The sequence below is a fragment of the Amphiprion ocellaris genome, chromosome 4 (genome assembly GCF_022539595.1).
Source record: "Amphiprion ocellaris isolate individual 3 ecotype Okinawa chromosome 4, ASM2253959v1, whole genome shotgun sequence".
NCBI lineage: Eukaryota > Metazoa > Chordata > Actinopteri > Pomacentridae > Amphiprion > Amphiprion ocellaris.
This window is the reverse complement of record NC_072769.1, coordinates 6,183,164-6,200,981: the sequence shown is the minus strand read 5'-3', so window position 1 is coordinate 6,200,981 and position 17,818 is coordinate 6,183,164. Positions and strand designations below refer to the sequence as shown.

The following is a 17,818-nucleotide window of genomic DNA, read 5'->3' as shown; positions in this document are numbered from 1 at the left end:
CACACATGCATGCACAACGAGACACATACGTGCAACAGAGCTACAGAAACCATGCCCTAGATACGTGCATAGCACTGCAATGAAGAAACACCAAGGTCTTGATTTTTGGCCAATTTTGGGTAAGTTGGATGTATTTGTTTAAAATAATAAATTAAATAAGTTATTTAATGGACTAATATTCTTACTGCAATGTATTGTTGCTGTTTTTTAATTTCAGCTACCGCAAGTTTGCTCATCAAGATAAGTAAGTGTCTTAAAGCAGTACTTAAGATATGAAGCTCAGTTTTAGATCATGTCAGAGAGCATTAGTTCAGGAATTTGATATTCTTAGGTTTAATAAAATGTGCAGAAATGATCTAAAAATAATTTGGTGGGCCATTCTTATTGGTACATTTCAGGGATTCAAGCACAATTACAGTGTCTATTATAAGTTTTAACCCTCTTAGAAGTTTTACCCTTTTATTGCCTTTCAGTATTAAATCGTGGTCAATATATTTTTGGCTTTTTTGACAAGAATTTACCAAAAAAACCTATTTCATGTCAAAGTGAAAACATTTCTACAAGGTAATGTCAAAAAATGTAAAATATAATATGCAAAATTAGCAATTTCATCAGTATTCTCCCCTTTAAATATATTCACCTGATTCAACACAGGTGAAGCCAGTTGGTGCTACAAGTCACGTTTAGTGAAAGAGATCATCTGAGTGCAGCAAACGTGTCTAAAGTGATAACAGGATCAAGATCCAGTCACTGGTGAATCAGTACTCCTGGATGTAACTACACCATGAGCACTCCAAGCAACTTTATGAAAACATTGAAAAGCACACGTCAGGGATGGATACAAGTACATTTTCAAGTCATTGGATATCTTTTGGAGTGCAGTTTAATCCATCATTAAGACATTAAATGAACATGGCACATGTATAAATCTGGCTAGAGCAGGCAATCCTCGCAACCTGAGTAACTGTGCAAAAAAGACACCAGTGAATGAGGCCACCACGACACCTATAACTTCTGAAGGAGTTACAAGGTTCAGCGACTGAGATGGGAGAGATTGTTCATATAGCAAATGTCGATATTTTTTATCAGTCAAAACTTTATGGGAAAGTGGCAAAGAGAAAGCCACTGTTGAAAAAGCAGACATTAAATCTCCATTCGAATTCACCAGAAGGAATGTGGGAGACTCGCAGGTCAACTAGAAAGAGGTACGTTGGTCTAATGTGACTAAAATTGAGCTTTTTGGCTATCAGACTGGACACTATATTTTCAGGACACCAAACATTGCAAATCATCGCAAACACACCATGCCCATTGCGAAGCATGGTGGTGGCAGCATCATGATGTGGGGATGCCTTTCTGAGGCAGGATCTTGAAGGTTTTTAAATGTAGAGGGTACAATTAATGCCGCAAATTATAGGGAAATCTTGGAGGACAACTTGGTGCTGGGTGCAAAAGAACTGCAACTTGGTAGAAGATTTGTTTTGGGGCAAAACAATTACCCAAAGCAAACAACCAAAGCTACAAAGAAATGGTTACAGACAACAGAGTGAATGTCCTGGTGTGGCCGAGTCAATGCCCAGGCCGAACAGGGTCAAATAGCACCATCCAAATGTTCAGGCCGACTGAGATCTGTCTGCACAGGCTTATTGCTATAATTGCATCCAAAAGTGGATCTACTAAATACTGCCTTGTTTTATTCACCTGTTTTACATTTTACATTTTAATTAATTGACATGCCTTTGTAGAAATCTGTTTTCAATTTTGTCAAAAATGAGTCTTTTTCTGTAAATTCTTGTCAAAAAAGTAAAATGGACCAAGATTCAATATTTAAAAGCAATTCAAAGAACTTTCAAGGGGGGTGAATACTTTCAATAAGAGCTGCTTTTATTTCCACTGTTTTATTTCATTCTTTAGGTGGATCAATTCCTCTTCGTCCAGTGTTGACTGGTCCTGATAAGGCTTACCTAAACTCAAGGGTGGCTTTCCGATGTATTGCGCCTGACTCCCCTCCACCTGTCACCTATGAGCTGTTGAAGGACAGCGATGTGCTGGTTGGCAGAGATATCGATCCCATAGGGGGCCAATCTGTAGCATTCTTCCTGAAAGTCTCTGCAGCATCAGACGGGTCTTACCATTGTAGGGCGACAGCTGGAGGAAATACAGGAGTCAGCAACAGCATCCAGCTGAGTGTTGTCAGTGAGTATTAACTGCTGGGTATTTCAATGAACACTAGCAAACTAGAACTCCTCCCCAAACCTCTGTCATTCCCTCTTTACCAGCTCCAGCATCAAACACCAGAGTGACCTCTGACCCCTTCCCCCCGGTAGCGTATGAAGGGTCACGCCTTGTCCTGAGCTGTGATGTCCAAACAGGATCCCACCTTTCCTACACCTGGTTGTTCAATAAGAAGGAAGTAACATCGTCTGCCTTGGCCTTCTTCCACCTCGCTGGGAACAAGCTAGTGATGGAGAGCGTGACCCCAGAGCATGCTGGAGATTATTCTTGCATGGCTTGGTCCATGGTGAAGGACATCAGGAGGTTTTCTGGCAGCCAAGAGGTTCAGGTGACAATCAAAGGTATCTATCAACAAACAAACAAAACAAAGCAGAGTACACTGAAGACATAAAGGTCCCATATTAAACTAATTTTCTCAGCTCAAAATACTGTATGAAGATCTTTGATTCTGCCATGCCATTAATAAGTTACTAGCCAGTATTCATCTTTCCCAGAGGATTAATCCTACTACTTTCTACTAGTGCCACTGTAAGATTGACATTTTTGGTTTTGTCTAAAATCAGTTTTTGTGAGATTGCCATGAATTAAGAACAAATATTCACTTGTCTTTCAACATGATTCATTCACTTTTCATCAAGGGCTTTGATTCACAAAATTTGACTTAATTTGACCAAATCGCTGTAGACTATTGACATTCCTTTAAGCCTGTGGCTTAAATTTTGTACTACTTACCAAATATTAACACGACTGCTCTAAACTAGGGCTGCAACTAATGATTATTTTGATTATTGATTAATCTTGTATTCATTTTCTCATAAAACAGTTAAAAATATTCATCACAATTTCTGAGAGCACAAGGCAGCGTCGCTAAATGTGTTGTCTCCAATCAACTGTTTAAAACCCCCAAATATTTGCTGCACTATATAATGTAAGACAAATAAATGCACCAAATTGTCTCATTTGAAAACATGGATCCTTCCAATGTTTTGCTTTTTTGCTATAAAAAATACTTAAATGATTAATCAGTTATTAAAATAGTTGGCAACTGCATCCCAAGTGTAAGTACTGGCAGCTACTGGTGTGAGTTAAACCAGCAGAGGGTGACAGATAGATGGTTCACCTAATATTATTTCTTAATGACTATCATTTTCCACACAGTTTCCAAGGATGACTTATTAGATGGTTCTGTGGAATAAACCATCTAGTATGTCATGTTATGGCTTTTCCAGGGGTTGAGGTCTGAGCTTTGTGCAGACTAGTGTTATGACCTGAATGAACGAGCCCCTGTTTGTTATGACCTGGCTCAAAATAGCCACAACAAAATAAGAGACAAACCAACTATTAACTTAAATCCAACCAAATTAAGGTCAAAAGAGCACGGGGTTGTGAGAATCAGAAGAGTCTATGGTGTCTGTGTGTGTGATGCGTGTATGAATAATGTGTATGCAGGTGTTGTAAATGCAAAACCAAATCCTAAAGGAAGAACTAAAACACCATAACCAGACCTGGGTGTGTGGCACCTGCAGAGGGAAGCAGAGAGAATGATTAGACTGCAGCCAGCACTCAAGTAACCCAGAAACACACTGGGGCCCGCAGGCGCTCATCATTTCATTAAGCAGCAACAGGCAGAACCAATAGAAACAAACGATTAGAGGCACCCTCAAGATGACTTAAGGGGTCATCACACTAGTCACTACACTCATTTGGGGAAGCATTTTTATGGACCTGGGTTTGTGACTGGTAACACTGTAACTGTAGGTTCCAGTTAGAAAAGCTGGCAATGAACATTCCTCTACCTACAAACCACATCCGCGAAAGAATCCACTGGGCCACTCAAGAAAGTTAAACAGTTTACTTAAAATCACACACAACAAAAATACAGTGTACAAGATAGTTGTTCCTTTTCCAAAATGTTAATAATATTCCAAGACAATTAAAAGTAACAAACAGGTCCAAAAGCTGTGTCGCTCTCAATGCCCGACAGCTGAACTGGTTAACCACACCCCCTATTCCTGGAACTCAACAAACAATTAAAGGTGCATGCTAGATGACAGATGAATGAAGTTGTAACACTCTAAATCAGTCACATACCTTGAGTTCAAAAAATAAAGTCATCTAACTACTATTCAAATAAATGTAAATAACTCTTGATTTATCATGAACTCAAATTATTGCATTTTAATTGTTACACATTGAGTTAAACGCATCTAGGTGCCTACAGTCACATCCAAACATGACAGCACCTTCCCTGGAACAAACTATAGTTTAACATATCATGTATGCTGTGGCATTAATATCTTCATAACTGGGAATAAAGGTCCAACTTAAAACTATTAAAACATCCCAAGATAAAGACACACAGTCCTTGTTCTCATTCTTTTGGCCATATAAACTTGACTCAGGCACCTGATTTGTTTCAGTTTTACTAAACTGTATCATCTCTCCCCACCTTCTTCTCTCCTCTCCACCAGTCTATGTTTCGAAACCGAGGATCTCCTTCTTCATTTTCAAAGAAGGAGACAGTTACCGTGGCAACGTAACCTGCTGGTCTTCCAGAGGGAGTCCTCCGGTGAACTTCTCTCTTCTGGTAGACGACAAGGAGGTGGGATCTATCACAGCAACAGACTCCCTCGCTGCCTGGTTCCAGGTCGCCGTGGTACCCGGACTGGACATGGGTGTGGCACGATGTCGGGTAAAATCTGAGCTACAGGAACTGATAAGTGAACCGGTGAACCTGGAAGTAGGTATGAGCCACTGACATGTGAATGGCATGACGTATCTTTCTGTAATTTCCAACCTTTAAATCTTCTTTTCTGATGCTCTCTTTGCCTCTGTCTGTCCAGTGCCAGTTGGGGGTGATGTGAAAGTGGAGGTGGAACATCTGTACACAGCTGAATCCAAACTGGCCGCCGCCAGGCTGAGCTGTCATGTCAGCAGAGGAACTTTTCCTTACTTCTCCTGGCTCTTAAATGACACCATCCTTCCCATGTCACATGAGGATTCCCACATTCAGACCACCCTGCCTCACTTTGCCCTCGCTGACCAAAGACGAACCCTAGTCCTCACTAAGCTCAGCCCAGAGGAGTCTGGGTATTACCGCTGCAGGGCCAGGGACCAATACGATGACTCTGGGCCTTGGGTGGAGAGTGCCGCTGAGCTGGTCCAAGTTACAGGTGAAAAGATGAGGAGTAGGCAAATAATAATAATCTCAACACTCTAATTCCCAAAACCAACTGGTGGGTTTGAAAGGCAAGTTATCTTTAAAAAAATCACCAAAATTACACCATTTTTTACATCATTCAGAGCCAGAAACCAAAAAACAGAAAGAATCGTTGGATTTTCAATTTTCCAAATGTCCTTGAAATACTCACCAATGACGTGTTTCCATCAGAAAACATAAGCAAATTTACGCTCAAAATTGTTGAATTTTACTCTGCATGTCTCATTTAAAATTTTGCTAAAAATTCTTGCATTTGTTCCAAGTCCAGAAAAAAAGGAAAAAGTCCTGCTTTCCTCATTGCAACCATTAAGCCATTTTTCACTCAGTTGTGAAAAATAGTCACTTGGCAGAAATTCTGAGACTTTTTGGATGAACTGGACTAACTGCAGGTTGTGTTTTTACAGCGTAAGTATGAAAACAAATACAGAAAGAAAATGTAAATAGTAAAAAATCTGTAGTATGTAGAGCCAGAGTTTATTTCAGTACTTGCAACACCTGTGAGTGCTTGGAAAAATGTGGTACATTTATGCCAAGTTTTTAAATTTTTTGTAAAATATATTGAGTTCCGTACTTTTCACCTCTTTGCTCTGTGTAAACACACACAGCAGTTAACTGAAGAGTCCCTACACTCTAAAACATGTTTGGAGAAAATAAAAATACAAAAACTGTAATAGTAAATACAGCAACAGTATGAACTTATGAAGAAATTTATTTGGTGTTTGGCATCCCAAAGTCTGGTGTCCATGCCTTGTACAATACTTTCTGCTATTCCCCAAATCTGTAGTTTAAAGATTAAAAAAAAAACTACTGTTGTGCAACTCAACAGCTTGTGGTGGTGTTGCAAAATTATGTCTCATGAATGTCTGAAATCTTTATATATTTCTCACTGTTTGTAAACTAGACAGTAAAATATTTAGTGAATAGAAGATGAGTGAATGAGGGAGTGATTTCATGCACAAAGACTCCAAGACAGTTTGACTCAACTTCTTGTAAAACGACACATCGCTGTTTTTACACTTAAGTTTTTGGTCAGTTTAAACAAACACCATGCACACTGTTAATCAATGAGCCCTAAAGGAACTAGTAGGTGGACTCTGGTAACTTTTATGCAAATAGAAGTGACAGTCTTCAGATGTGAAAAGTGGATTGAAACAACACAACCATGACTAGAAGTAAAGAGAACTCAAAAGTGTGTTTTGTGCAGAACAACAAAGTGACAACAAAATCTAATTTGTAATGTTTTTCCATACTTGTCTCCTATCTGCTTTATGTAGACACGGTCTACGGTTTAGCCACAAAGTCCCTCAATATTTGTTGTGTGGTTTTTCATTTTAGTTGAGTCTCTAATGGATTCTTGGTTGTGGAAAGGTGCACAGAATTTTTATTTTTTTAATATAATCTGGTTAATGCAAAAGATTTATTATTTAAAAGAGACACAAAGAATAAAGTGATTCTGATGAAATATCACGATTTTAAGCGTAAATTCTATTTAGTTTTCTGGAGGACGGGCACATCACAGATGAGTAGTTCAAGGACCACGACAAAGTTAAAAACGTGATGACAAATGAAGAAAGGTGAAGAAAATGTGATGTAATTATTTCATAAGAATGATTTTCAGATCTATGTTGAAAATGATCATTTTTGCACCTCCAAACTTCTAGTATAGTAGTATAGTATATATAGCTTCTTTACGGGCTTCTTTTAGGCCTCTATATTGCTGGCCTCAATTTAAGAGGGACATTGAATGTAATGGTGACATTACATTCCAAAGTGTACAGCTTAAAATCACAAAGTTTTTCAGCTCAAAACATTGCAAAGATGGTTCATTTCACCATGACTGTATGAACCCTTGTTTCAAGTTTGTTCTACATAGATGGCTTGACATTTTTTCCAGTTTCTGGTTCTGATAAATGCTGTAGCTCTAGTGATTTTTTTTATAGATAACATGCCTTTCAGACCCACCAGTGGGTTTTGGGATTTAGAGGGCTCATCGTAAAATTGTTCATATTCTTTTTTTTTTTTTTTTTTAATCTGCTCTTTGTGTAAAATCAGACAGTCAGAAGTATTAACTACATGCAACATCCTCTACTGAAACTCCACCAAGTAAAAACACCATATTGTATATTTAATTGACTTACATGCTACATCTACAGTATGATCAACTGACCTTGCCTCTTCTCTTCCATAGAGGTTTTCTTGACCACCATTGAGGTGATCACTGTTGCATTCTGTTGCTTCCTTCTCCTGGCGCTGGCTGCGGGTTCAGCCTGTGTATACAAGATGTTTGACCACAACCAAGGTATGTTTTTCTTTGTTGTGCATGCATATGTTTCAAGGAATTCACAGAAATCATGTAGCTCAATTTATAGTAAATATTCTTATGTCTCCGCCTGACTCTGTCCACAGCTCATGCCCACATTTCTCCAGCAAAGTAAGTTTTATCTCATCGATGCTTAGACAATTTAACTCAAATCAACCTGCTGAACAAAGTCTGTATCCTCTTATCCCAGGTCTGAGGCTCTTCCTCTGTCCGAACTGACGTCAGGAAAGCTGACTGATAAGTCCTCTACAGATTGTGATGTCTTGAATTAGGTAGTTTGGATCAGTAAGATACAGCCTACTGTGTAATTATACTGTCATTTACAGGTCACTTAGTTTCCTCTAAATAATAAATACACAAATGTAACTTTGTGGTAGGTTTCCTTTGAAGGACTGTATAATTTCACACTAATTATATTGAAAATAGGTTCAGTGTTTTGGGTAGAAATCACAATATTTCTAAAGCACAGCTGTAATACAGTTGAACACTATGTCAGTTTTCCTGTTGTTAGTGCAAATTTACAAAAGCTTCTGAGAGAAAACACACACACACACACACACACACACACACACACACACACACACACACACACACACACACACACACACACACACACACACACACACACACACACACACAAAGTGTGAACAAATTAAAAGATTTTTTCCTAAGTAAAGGCAAAAACACTTTGAGATAGGCAATAAACCCAGAAGGCTCCTCAGCAGCAACTCAGAGGCGTCTAGGCCTCAAGGTCAATTCACTGCATCAAATCAAAATTAGGCTCACTGCTGACTGACCCCAAAGACATCAACAACTGCTTTAAAAATTTTTACAGCGAGCTTTACAGCTCCAAATCCTGCCCTTCACGCTCAAATCTAAGCAACTTTTTTGACTCCTTTACACTACCTAAGCTTGACGATATGGCCGGGAAAGACTTAGATTCTGATTTCACTTTGGATGAGATAAAGTCTGATAAATTTCCATCAGGCAAAGCAGCTTGGCCAGACGACTTTGGCTGCAAATTTTATAAAAGATTCTTTGATAACCTCGCCTCACTCCTTCTCAGGATGAAAACCAGCTCTAAGAATGATGACGCCCTAACTAAAATGTTATACAAAGCGAACATATCATTGATCTTAAAGAAAAGCAGAGATGAGACAGACCCAGGTAGCTATAAACCCATCGCACTCCATAGCTTTGATAGAAAGTAATTACTAAACTGCTGGCTCAACAAACATCTATCATCTATCATTCACCCTGATCAAACAGGTTTATCCCAGGCAAATTTTCCTTTTCCAATGTAAGGCGCTTCCTTAATGCTATCTTCACTGGTCACAGCGGTACCAGTAGAGCAGCTATTCTTTCCCTAGGCAAAAGGCCTTTGACCCTATATATTTGAGTCATTACATAGGTCTGGATTTGGCGATTCATTCGTATCCTGGGTAAAACTAATACATGCAAGCCCAGTGTGCTCTATTCTAACGAATGGTGACAAATCAGCTTCGTTCTCTCTTCACCGCTCCGTCAAACAAGGCTGCCCCTCTTACCGGTCCTTTTTGCAATTGTGCTTGAGCCCTTTGCTCACAGAAGAGGAAGAAGAAGTCACCCAAACATTGTTTGATTAAAAGTGGGTCGCGTGGAAACCCTTTGTCGTGGACCAAGCAGTCAAGCACAAAAACCCAGGTTTAAAGTTCCAAAAAAAGATGGATTTATTTTCCAAGGAAAAAGTACCTTTTACAAAACAAATAACTGAAGACAATGAAATCTAAGTTACTGGGCTCTTAAAAGAAGTCAACCAAATATAACTACTGAAAATAAGGTTAACAAAACCTAGATACAACTCAACTGACAGACCTGCCAGAATGAGACATTGGGGCAACATATATAGTGGCTGATCAGGCCACATTTAACACACAGGGGGAAAACTATATACAGAATATTTAAAACTAACAGAATGAAACCCTGATCCCCCCTACAATGTAAACGCACTTGGTTTGGTCTGTGGGAGGGAATTCATCGTAAAGTCATGCTCCGCCCTCAGCAGTCTTTTGTCTGTCCCCAAGCAGGAAATGCTACACAGCAGCCAGGTAACTCAAAGAAAGGAGAAATGAATTAATACAAACAAATAGCAAAATGACAAACAATGTAAACTAAATGCATGTGCTCCACCCAGAAAACAGTGTGTTGTCAAAGTGCTAATAAACCAATTTTAAACAAAACAAACTGTGTGTTGTATGTAATTTAAGTGACTGCAATTCAAAGTAACTAAACATGTAATGGTGTTTGTGAGTGTGTAAATGCTACAACATTTTGTGTGGCTGTGGGCATGGCCGTCACACCCTTATCAGCTTGTATGCAGACGACTTCATACTGTACTTGCAAAATTCTGAGGAATCAGTCCCCTACCACCTCGACTCAATCACTCTTTTTGGCAGACTATCAGGTTACACCATAAACTGGACAAAAAGTGAATTTATGCCTCTCTCCAATAACTTCTCACAAGGCTTTTTGAAAAGTACCCCATTCAAGATAGTTAAAGATCACCTCAACTACCTCGGCCTGACCATACCCAAAATTCCCATATCAATCGTTAAACTGAATTTCGGCTAATTTAAAACAGTGCATAGAGAAATGGAAAGCCTTACCGCTGTCAAATATCTGCCTTATAAATTAAATCAAGATGGTCTCCCTCCCTAGATTCCTTTATCTTTGTCAAAATCTGCCCATCTTTCTTATACCAGCAGAACTTTTACGGAAATTCGTGAGGAAAATGGCAACTGCCCAGCACAAATAGCTATGGGCTGTCCTAAAAAAATGTATTTTTTAAGACATGAATTAACCAGTTATAAACAAAAACACATTATGACCATGACTTTCTCTCTCTCTCTTTTTCAGGTCATGGACGTACAGTGTGATCCTGCACCTCTTTTGTCATTTTTTGAATTTAAAAACAAACTATCTGTTGCTGTTCTTGAATTGCCAAATTGTTTCAAAGACATCTTTGCAACATTTAGTTATAAAGAGTAGGTAATTGTGCAGGCCAACTGCTGTATGCTGTTTCTTTGCAAAAATAAAAATGAATATAGATAGATAGATAGATAGATAGATAGATAGATAGATAGATAGATAGATAGATAGATAGATAGATAGATAGATAGATAGATAGATAGATAGATAGATAGATAGATAGATAGATAGTAGTGCTGTTTCTGACTTGTGTTTCTGTAATATTCTTGTACTGTACTGTACTTTATGGCTGTTAGAGCATGAACAAACCAGTGTGATACTACAGAGGGAGGGGGCAGCAGGGAGGTGTAGTTCAACACTATCAGTTACTTGCACATGTCTCTGTGTGTGCATGCTTTTTGCACATACAGTGCTTCAGCCCTTAATTTGAAACGGTCAGGACTCATCTGCCCTGTTTTACACAGCTTACCATGTTGTTGCATTAAAGCCTTTTATTTTACAGCAAGATGTTTGCTTCTGTCTTTGTGGTCATACTGGGTAAGCTGATCAAGACAAACTGCACGACAATACAAGTAATATTTCACAGTTTTAAACTCTTGTAAACTAATTTCTTCTTCATTGCTTCAGGCTTGTTCTACTGCAGCAAAGAAAGCAGTAAGTTGACTTCATGATATGCATGTGTGTAGTAAGTTTATATAATTTCGCAGCTGACGATTGTTTGTGGTAAATCTTTTTGTTTATTTTCTAACAGGTCAGTCATTTCTGGGGCGTCCACAGCTGTATGGCCCCTCGGAGGCTTTAGCTAAAAAAGCTGTAGAATTTGAATGTGAAGTGCTGGACTACCCAGAAGATGAGCTCATCTTGTTGCAATTATTCAAGTGAGCATGTTAAATATGATCACGGTGTCAAAATGCATGAAGAAATGATAGCAAATTCCTTTAATTATCAACCTTTTCTAGGGTGGGTGACCATAATTGGTTGTTGGGTGAATCCACCTCACTGGACGGGGAGGTTGCAGTCATTCCCATGATAATCAAAACATCTCATGAGGGATACCTGGAGTGTGTTGCCAGTGCACAGAACAACTCAGAGATAACGCCCACTGTGAGCCACCCACACTACCTGAAGGTTGTTGGTGAGTCTCTTGCATGTACATAGCATCCCTGTAACAGTAACATAAAGCATTTTACATATTTATTCTTGTCTAAGTTTTATGCTGTCTGTTGTATTTATTCACTGCTTTTACTGTAAGCTGATTTTTGGCCAAGTCTCTTTTAAAAAATAGAGCTTTTACCATGTCAAATAGAAACAAGCCAGAGCATGGTTAACCCTAAAAGATATTTTTCATAAAATTACCCAGTGTTAAGCTGGCCTGCAACTGACGTCAAAATATGTGGTTTCATCAACCTGTAGCTTGATGATGAACAGTCAAGTCAGGATGATGCTCTGTGGGCCAGTATGTCAGACTTAAAGTGCTCACGTTAATAAAAAACTGCTCACCTACTTCCTAGTATTTGGGTCCGTGTTGCGTAGCCCACATCATGAAAATAAAACCGCATGTCCACTAGGGGTCCAAATTTAGAAAACTGGGAATCTTCACTGCCCAAACAAAAAGACTTCTTCTTGTTTTGAAGTAGGATAAGGATATCAGCCTGTTATGGTGTCTCTCCTGCAGAGCCAGTGGAAGGTGCAGAGATCATCCATTCAGGTCCAGTGGAGCTCTATGAGGGGAATCCACTGAAGCTACGGTGTGAACTCAGTGCCGGAACTCACGTTTCCTACAAGTGGCTGCTCAATGGTCAGCCCGTCTCGCAGTCTCCAGTCCGCTATGTTGCAGATGACCGCCTCATGATCTACAGGTCAGAGGAATATTATTGAGACAATCCAGCAGGTGCTACAGTTCCAGTTTTTTTGTGAGCATGTGTAAATCTACGGTGGTGCCAGCTGGTTGCTAAGTGGTTGATGGAGTGTTGCCAGGTGGTTGCTATGGTGTTTCTGGTGGATGTAACGGTGCATTCATTTAACATTTTTAAGGGAAGAATGTCCTTGGCCTTTTTCCTTGAGTTACATTGAAAATTGATACCAGTCTGAGATCTCTGTGTTTTTAAAGTTTCAGTGTTTGGAGGGGGGATTTTTCTCTTCCTTCACTAAATTACATAGATTATTCCTTTGCGCCTATAAAAGTTCTACATATTTACTATACAAACCCCAAGTCCACATCAGAGGAAATGTTTCCCCCATAGAAAATACTGCCTGAAACACCTCTTTTTAAGACTTTTCTTCTGTTACTTTTTTGCGACATTATTTTATAATGTATTTGCATACTGCCTACTTAGTGAAGAATGAGCAGCTTCCTTGCAATCCGCCATTATTTCATACCAGAGTTATTGTACATAGTCATGTTGTTTTCCTTTTGTCAAGCCTGTTAATCAGTTAGAGCAGAATGGAAAAGGGATTCTCAAAGAGACAGGAGACAAAACAAATCTTTTCAAACTAAGGATTAAAAGAAGTGTGGTAGCAATGCACAGTCTGATAAAAAAAAAGTGTTTCTGGAACATTGAAGCATGCAGACATATTCTAGTTGACAACAAAATAAAATAACAAACCTGTAAACGTGTGTACTATGGGCTTTTTAAGTTCTAAGTAGCTTAGCTTAGCATAAACATACAGGTGGAAATAGCTAGCCTCACTCTGACCAAAGGAAAAAAGATACAGTTACCACCTCTTAAACTCACTATATATTTTATCTCATTTGTTCAATATATAGATAAGCAGAAATGTTAAAATAACTTTTTATTTAAGGAGTTACATGTCATGTACCAATGAGCAAAAACACATAAAGAACTGTAAAGCTGAACTTTTTATGAAGAAATAGTACTTACAAACATAACATAAACTAGTCATTGGCATGACATAAGTACTACAGTGACACAGGTTAAAGAACTACAAATCTATCCAACACTGCCCAAGTAAAAAGTCACAAGTGCTCTACGAATAAAAATCCTTGTCACCCATCAGAACTTCTTCTGGAGATAGCGGCTCCTACGTGTGTGTGGCGACCAACACTTTCAACAAAACAAGGGTCTTCAGCTCCAACAGCTCTAAAGTTGTATTCACAGTTAAAGGTTAGCTGTCATCAGTGGTAAACTTTCTTGGCATCCATTTTTAATAAATTTATTTCAAATATAGCAAAATAACATCCTTCTACTTCCCATCCCTTCAGATTTGGTGTCAAACCCAAGCATCACGTTCACTGTGTTAAAGGAGGATTCCCAAAATTATTCTGCTGTGGTCACCTGTGAGTCAACAAGAGGAACTCCACCCATCACCTTTTCCCTCTACAACAGGACAGAACTGGTGTCAAATATGACAACTGATGATAGGCAAGCTACATTTAAGGTTCCACTGGTCTTGGACCGCCACTTGGGATGGCTCCAGTGCCAAGCAAACAACAGCGACCGAATTGCATACAGTGATTGGTTGCCTTTAGAAGTTGGTATGTGGCTTGTTCAAAAGTAACATTGCAGCAGGCATTACTTTTTGAACAATAGTCCATTTTTCACCATATCTCTTTTCAATCCACAATGTGTCCAACAGTTCCAGTTGGTGGGCCGGTGACGATGCATTACGATTTTGACCTTGGAGAAAACTATGCTATTGTAAGTCTGAGGTTCTACTGCAAGGTAAAGAAGGGATCTCATCCACGGTACCAGTGGTTCCTCAACAAAACACTTCTACAAGACCGAGGAAGCTTCTACTATGTGGCCAATGAGCCTCCAAAACAATCTATACTGCTGCTGTCTGTAGGGAGGAGCAGCACTGGGACGTACCGCTGTGAAGTATCCGACAGCTTTGACAACACCACTGCCATAAGCAGCAAGAAGCACTATTTGGATAAAGACGGTACAGTTGATCTGCTCCTGTTGGTCTGAGTAAAACATCCTTGTTACAGCTGGTCTCAGTTTTCCTTTCATCTTTCTGCCCCTCTAGTGCTGAATCGCCTTCCCATCTTGCTGGTGGCGGTTGTCTTTGGATGCTTCACGACCCTGATTCTCCTGGTGTCCATTTGTTGCTGCATTGGAGTGATGTTCAGTGAGTTGAGAGCCTGTTTTTGCCTGATGTTACTCCTCTTCATTTTGGCACTGAGAAATAACACGATTTGCTCCTCTTTCAGGGCGGAGGCAGTATGGGGAGAAGTCTCTGTGAGTTATTTCTTTGCTTACTTCCGATACCTTAAAATGATGACCACATCCAAGAAGCTTCAGTAGAAGGCAACTGAACTTCTCTTTTTGGTTCTTGAAAGATGTTTCACGTCTCACCCAAGAGGTTTCCTTCGTTTTAATTGACTGATGGAGAGTCCCAGATACACAGTATATGTGACCCCCAAAATCATATTGGTTGTGAAACTACCAGATAAGGGATGACTCAAGGACTTAATGGTGGTGAAACTTTTTAAGGAGAGGTCTCAAGACTGCTTTATAACTGATGAGTGATAAGTGGTGCTGTAGACCTCCCTCCTCTGTTTAGAGATCGCTGTTTTAGTTTAGCAAAGATGGCCACCTGCAGTCCTCCCTCAAACCATCAGTCTTCCAGAAACTAAGCATTGCCATCCTCAGAGGAGTGGCCCTTGTCTTTTAGATGCAGGTGGATTTCTGAGTCTTGTGGGTTATAGGCCTGTGCACTGCTTTATACAATGCTGATTAGCTTGTGTTTGGGTGTTTCAACCTTAGGATGAACTCAGAGTGGCTCTCTTCAGTTAGAGGTGAGATGTCATCAAGAACCTAAATACAACCAAAAACTTTCTAGAATCAAGAAAGAAAAATCCTGTTGCCTTCCGCTGAACCTCCTGGACGACTGAGACCTGGATGAATCTGCACAGACATGATGACCACATTTCATATGAAGTTTCTACCTTCTCTTGCAAAGAGAGCTGTGCTGCTTGATTCTCAGTCAGGTTTTCTTTTTCTCAGGAAAAATAACATGTTAGCAGTCAATGGGCCTTTGAGAAAAACAATGGTCACTGCTGTAAGTGACAAAGTGCAGTGGCCCTTTTCCTGTTTTCCTTGTCAACATAGTGGCTTTCATACAAAAGCCCACAGCAACGAATGACATAAAATATGGGTCAGAGGTCTACTTTGTTATCACATGTAGATAAATATGAATGTAGTCAACTATACTGTGTGTTAAAATGCTGCAGATTAGAGCTCTAAGTCTATGTCTCTACTCTTACAATCCAAAACATTAACAGTTGGCGGGAAGGACATGTTTTAATATTGTTTATGCCATGCCTGCCTTCATTAGACAGCATGAAACCTTAAGTGGGGACCTACAAGGTCAGCAGGTCACATATCTTTGAGCCTAAATATCTTTAATGACAAAGTAACTGTTAGTGGTTAGTGATGCAGCGTACTGTCACATTTTACACAACTTATTTTTTTGGCCTTATTGTCACATTTTTATGATAAAAATAAATAGAGACTGCAGAAATCCACCTGTCTCATCAAAAGAGTATACAAAACAAGACATTTAATGATTTTGTGGGTAGTGTTCACATGACAAAACCAAAATGTAGAAACAGGAGATACCTGGAAAGTGTGTTGGAATCTGAGAAATTTGAGAAAATAATCTTATTTCTCAGTTGATTTCCCTCCTCAGTAAACATTTTCTGAATGAATTTATGGTCTCAATTGCTAGTTTCATATCTTTTTCAATACAGCATGATGTTCACTTTATAAATTATGGTCTAATTTAGAGTAAAATGAACATTAAATCAGTGTGTGCTTTAGGGTGGGGATACTTTGTGACTGACAGGTCACTACTGTAGTGTGGCAGTCAAAATGATGGTCAAATTACAAACTCAAAAATTTAGAGTGGCAGTCCACAAACCAGTGGGTGACGTCACGGTTGCTCCATCCATTTTTATATACAATCTGTGATTTTCTTAAACAATCTTTACATAGACATTTTCATTTACAGGCTGTTGTAGTAAACCAAGTAAGCTGGGAAAAGTCAAATTTTTTAGGTTACAATCAGTTTGCGCATTAGAAATTAAAATAATACATGCAAACTGCTTCTTATGTCAACTTTAATACGTCTGTCTATTTTGACTTGAATATAAGGATTCAATTGTCAAATAGCACTGTTCTGTCAGTAAGCAGCTAAAAATGTGAATGAATAGAGTTTATAGTATAAAAAAGTTTATCATTAAAAGAATTTTAGCTCAGAAAATGATTCTTCTCCCACATTTTATTTGTTTAACTGTTTAGTTTACAAACTTGCTAACAATGACGCAAACATAATTTAAATTTTGTGGAACAAACATTATGTTCCTTTCACTTTATTGAATTTGATATTTTTGCCAGAGGTCATCAAATTAAAATATAAATAATCAACAGAAATCTATAAATCACCCCCCGAAAAAATGTTTTATTTGAGTGTCATTGTGGATCATACACTCCTCTTCAGCTTGCTCATTATTTCCAGAATCAACAGTGATTTTGGTGTCATCAGTGGTAGTTGTTACATTCCTTTCATGCTGACTATGAGTATAAAACTTGACTTGTTTTCCTCTCAGGTTGAACCTGGAGATGGAGAGGATGACCGTTGCATATGAGGGCGACCTGGTTAGTCTTCAATCTTTCATCCACTGACAGAAGCCAGTGTACATTATTTCACCATATTTGTCCTGAGACAGTAAGTGTACTTAAATAATCTTCTCTTGTAGGACTTGTCAATGTACAATGAGGACCCTGATGTGGTCAACACAGCCAGAGGAGATGAATTTGATCAGGTGAGATTAGATGGGTTTATTATTGGTTACAAACAGCCAGTCAAACTCTTGTGTTTGTGTCCTCCTCAGACATCTGAAGCTTCTTTGGATGAATGGCTCCACATTGAAGAAGAGAAGACGACGTTGGAAGATGAACATGTTTAAAGTGCCACGGGGACGTTTGCTCTGCAAACACAGGCTGTTGTGGTTAAATAAACATCTGATGCTCTGTCGTGTCATTTCAGTGTGAACATGAGTGTTATTTATCTCTAAAAATACATTGCTGGAGAGGTTAAGTAATGATAAC

At 39.0% G+C, this 17,818-nt stretch overlaps 2 protein-coding genes across 4 annotated transcripts; both read left to right on the top strand.

Moving 5' to 3' along the window:
- Positions 1-11,247, top strand: LOC111581967 (B-cell receptor CD22-like). Of its 2 annotated transcripts, none has more exons than XM_055009780.1 (10): positions 1-119; positions 218-244; positions 1,915-2,196; positions 2,328-2,576; positions 4,707-4,979; positions 5,079-5,408; positions 7,644-7,754; positions 7,862-7,886; positions 7,966-8,047; positions 10,671-11,247. In XM_055009780.1, exons 1-9 carry the CDS (start codon positions 80-82, stop codon positions 8,045-8,047), a joined length of 1,419 nt encoding a protein of 472 aa, XP_054865755.1. In that variant the 5' UTR covers positions 1-79; the 3' UTR covers positions 10,671-11,247. The 2 variants fall into 2 exon arrangements, with proteins under 2 accessions (XP_054865755.1, XP_054865754.1); XM_055009779.1 differs by having other exon boundaries at positions 2,280-2,576.
- Positions 11,168-17,750, top strand: si:dkey-93h22.7 (Fc receptor-like protein 5). Of its 2 annotated transcripts, XM_023290396.3 has the most exons (13): positions 11,168-11,279; positions 11,370-11,396; positions 11,494-11,620; positions 11,702-11,877; positions 12,418-12,601; positions 13,761-13,867; positions 13,966-14,238; positions 14,340-14,645; positions 14,733-14,834; positions 14,917-14,944; positions 17,317-17,365; positions 17,467-17,532; positions 17,602-17,750. In XM_023290396.3, exons 1-13 carry the CDS (start codon positions 11,249-11,251, stop codon positions 17,674-17,676), a joined length of 1,551 nt encoding a protein of 516 aa, XP_023146164.2. In that variant the 5' UTR covers positions 11,168-11,248; the 3' UTR covers positions 17,677-17,750. The 2 variants fall into 2 exon arrangements, with proteins under 2 accessions (XP_023146164.2, XP_035813203.2); XM_035957310.2 differs by having other exon boundaries at positions 17,467-17,750.
- The last annotated feature ends 68 nt before the right edge of the window (positions 17,751-17,818 follow it).

Coding starts and splice junctions, on each gene's coding strand:
- LOC111581967 (XM_055009779.1), top strand. CDS start 80: ATGAAGAAACACCAAGGTCTTGATTTTTGGCCAATTTTGG. Junction 2,197..2,279: donor CATCCAGCTGAGTGTTGTCA/GTGAGTATTAAC, acceptor CCTCTTTACCAG/CTCCAGCATCAAACACCAGA. Junction 5,409..7,643: donor TGAGCTGGTCCAAGTTACAG/GTGAAAAGATGA, acceptor TCTCTTCCATAG/AGGTTTTCTTGACCACCATT.
- si:dkey-93h22.7 (XM_035957310.2), top strand. CDS start 11,249: ATGTTTGCTTCTGTCTTTGTGGTCATACTGG. Junction 11,397..11,493: donor CTACTGCAGCAAAGAAAGCA/GTAAGTTGACTT, acceptor ATTTTCTAACAG/GTCAGTCATTTCTGGGGCGT. Junction 11,878..12,417: donor ACACTACCTGAAGGTTGTTG/GTGAGTCTCTTG, acceptor TCTCTCCTGCAG/AGCCAGTGGAAGGTGCAGAG.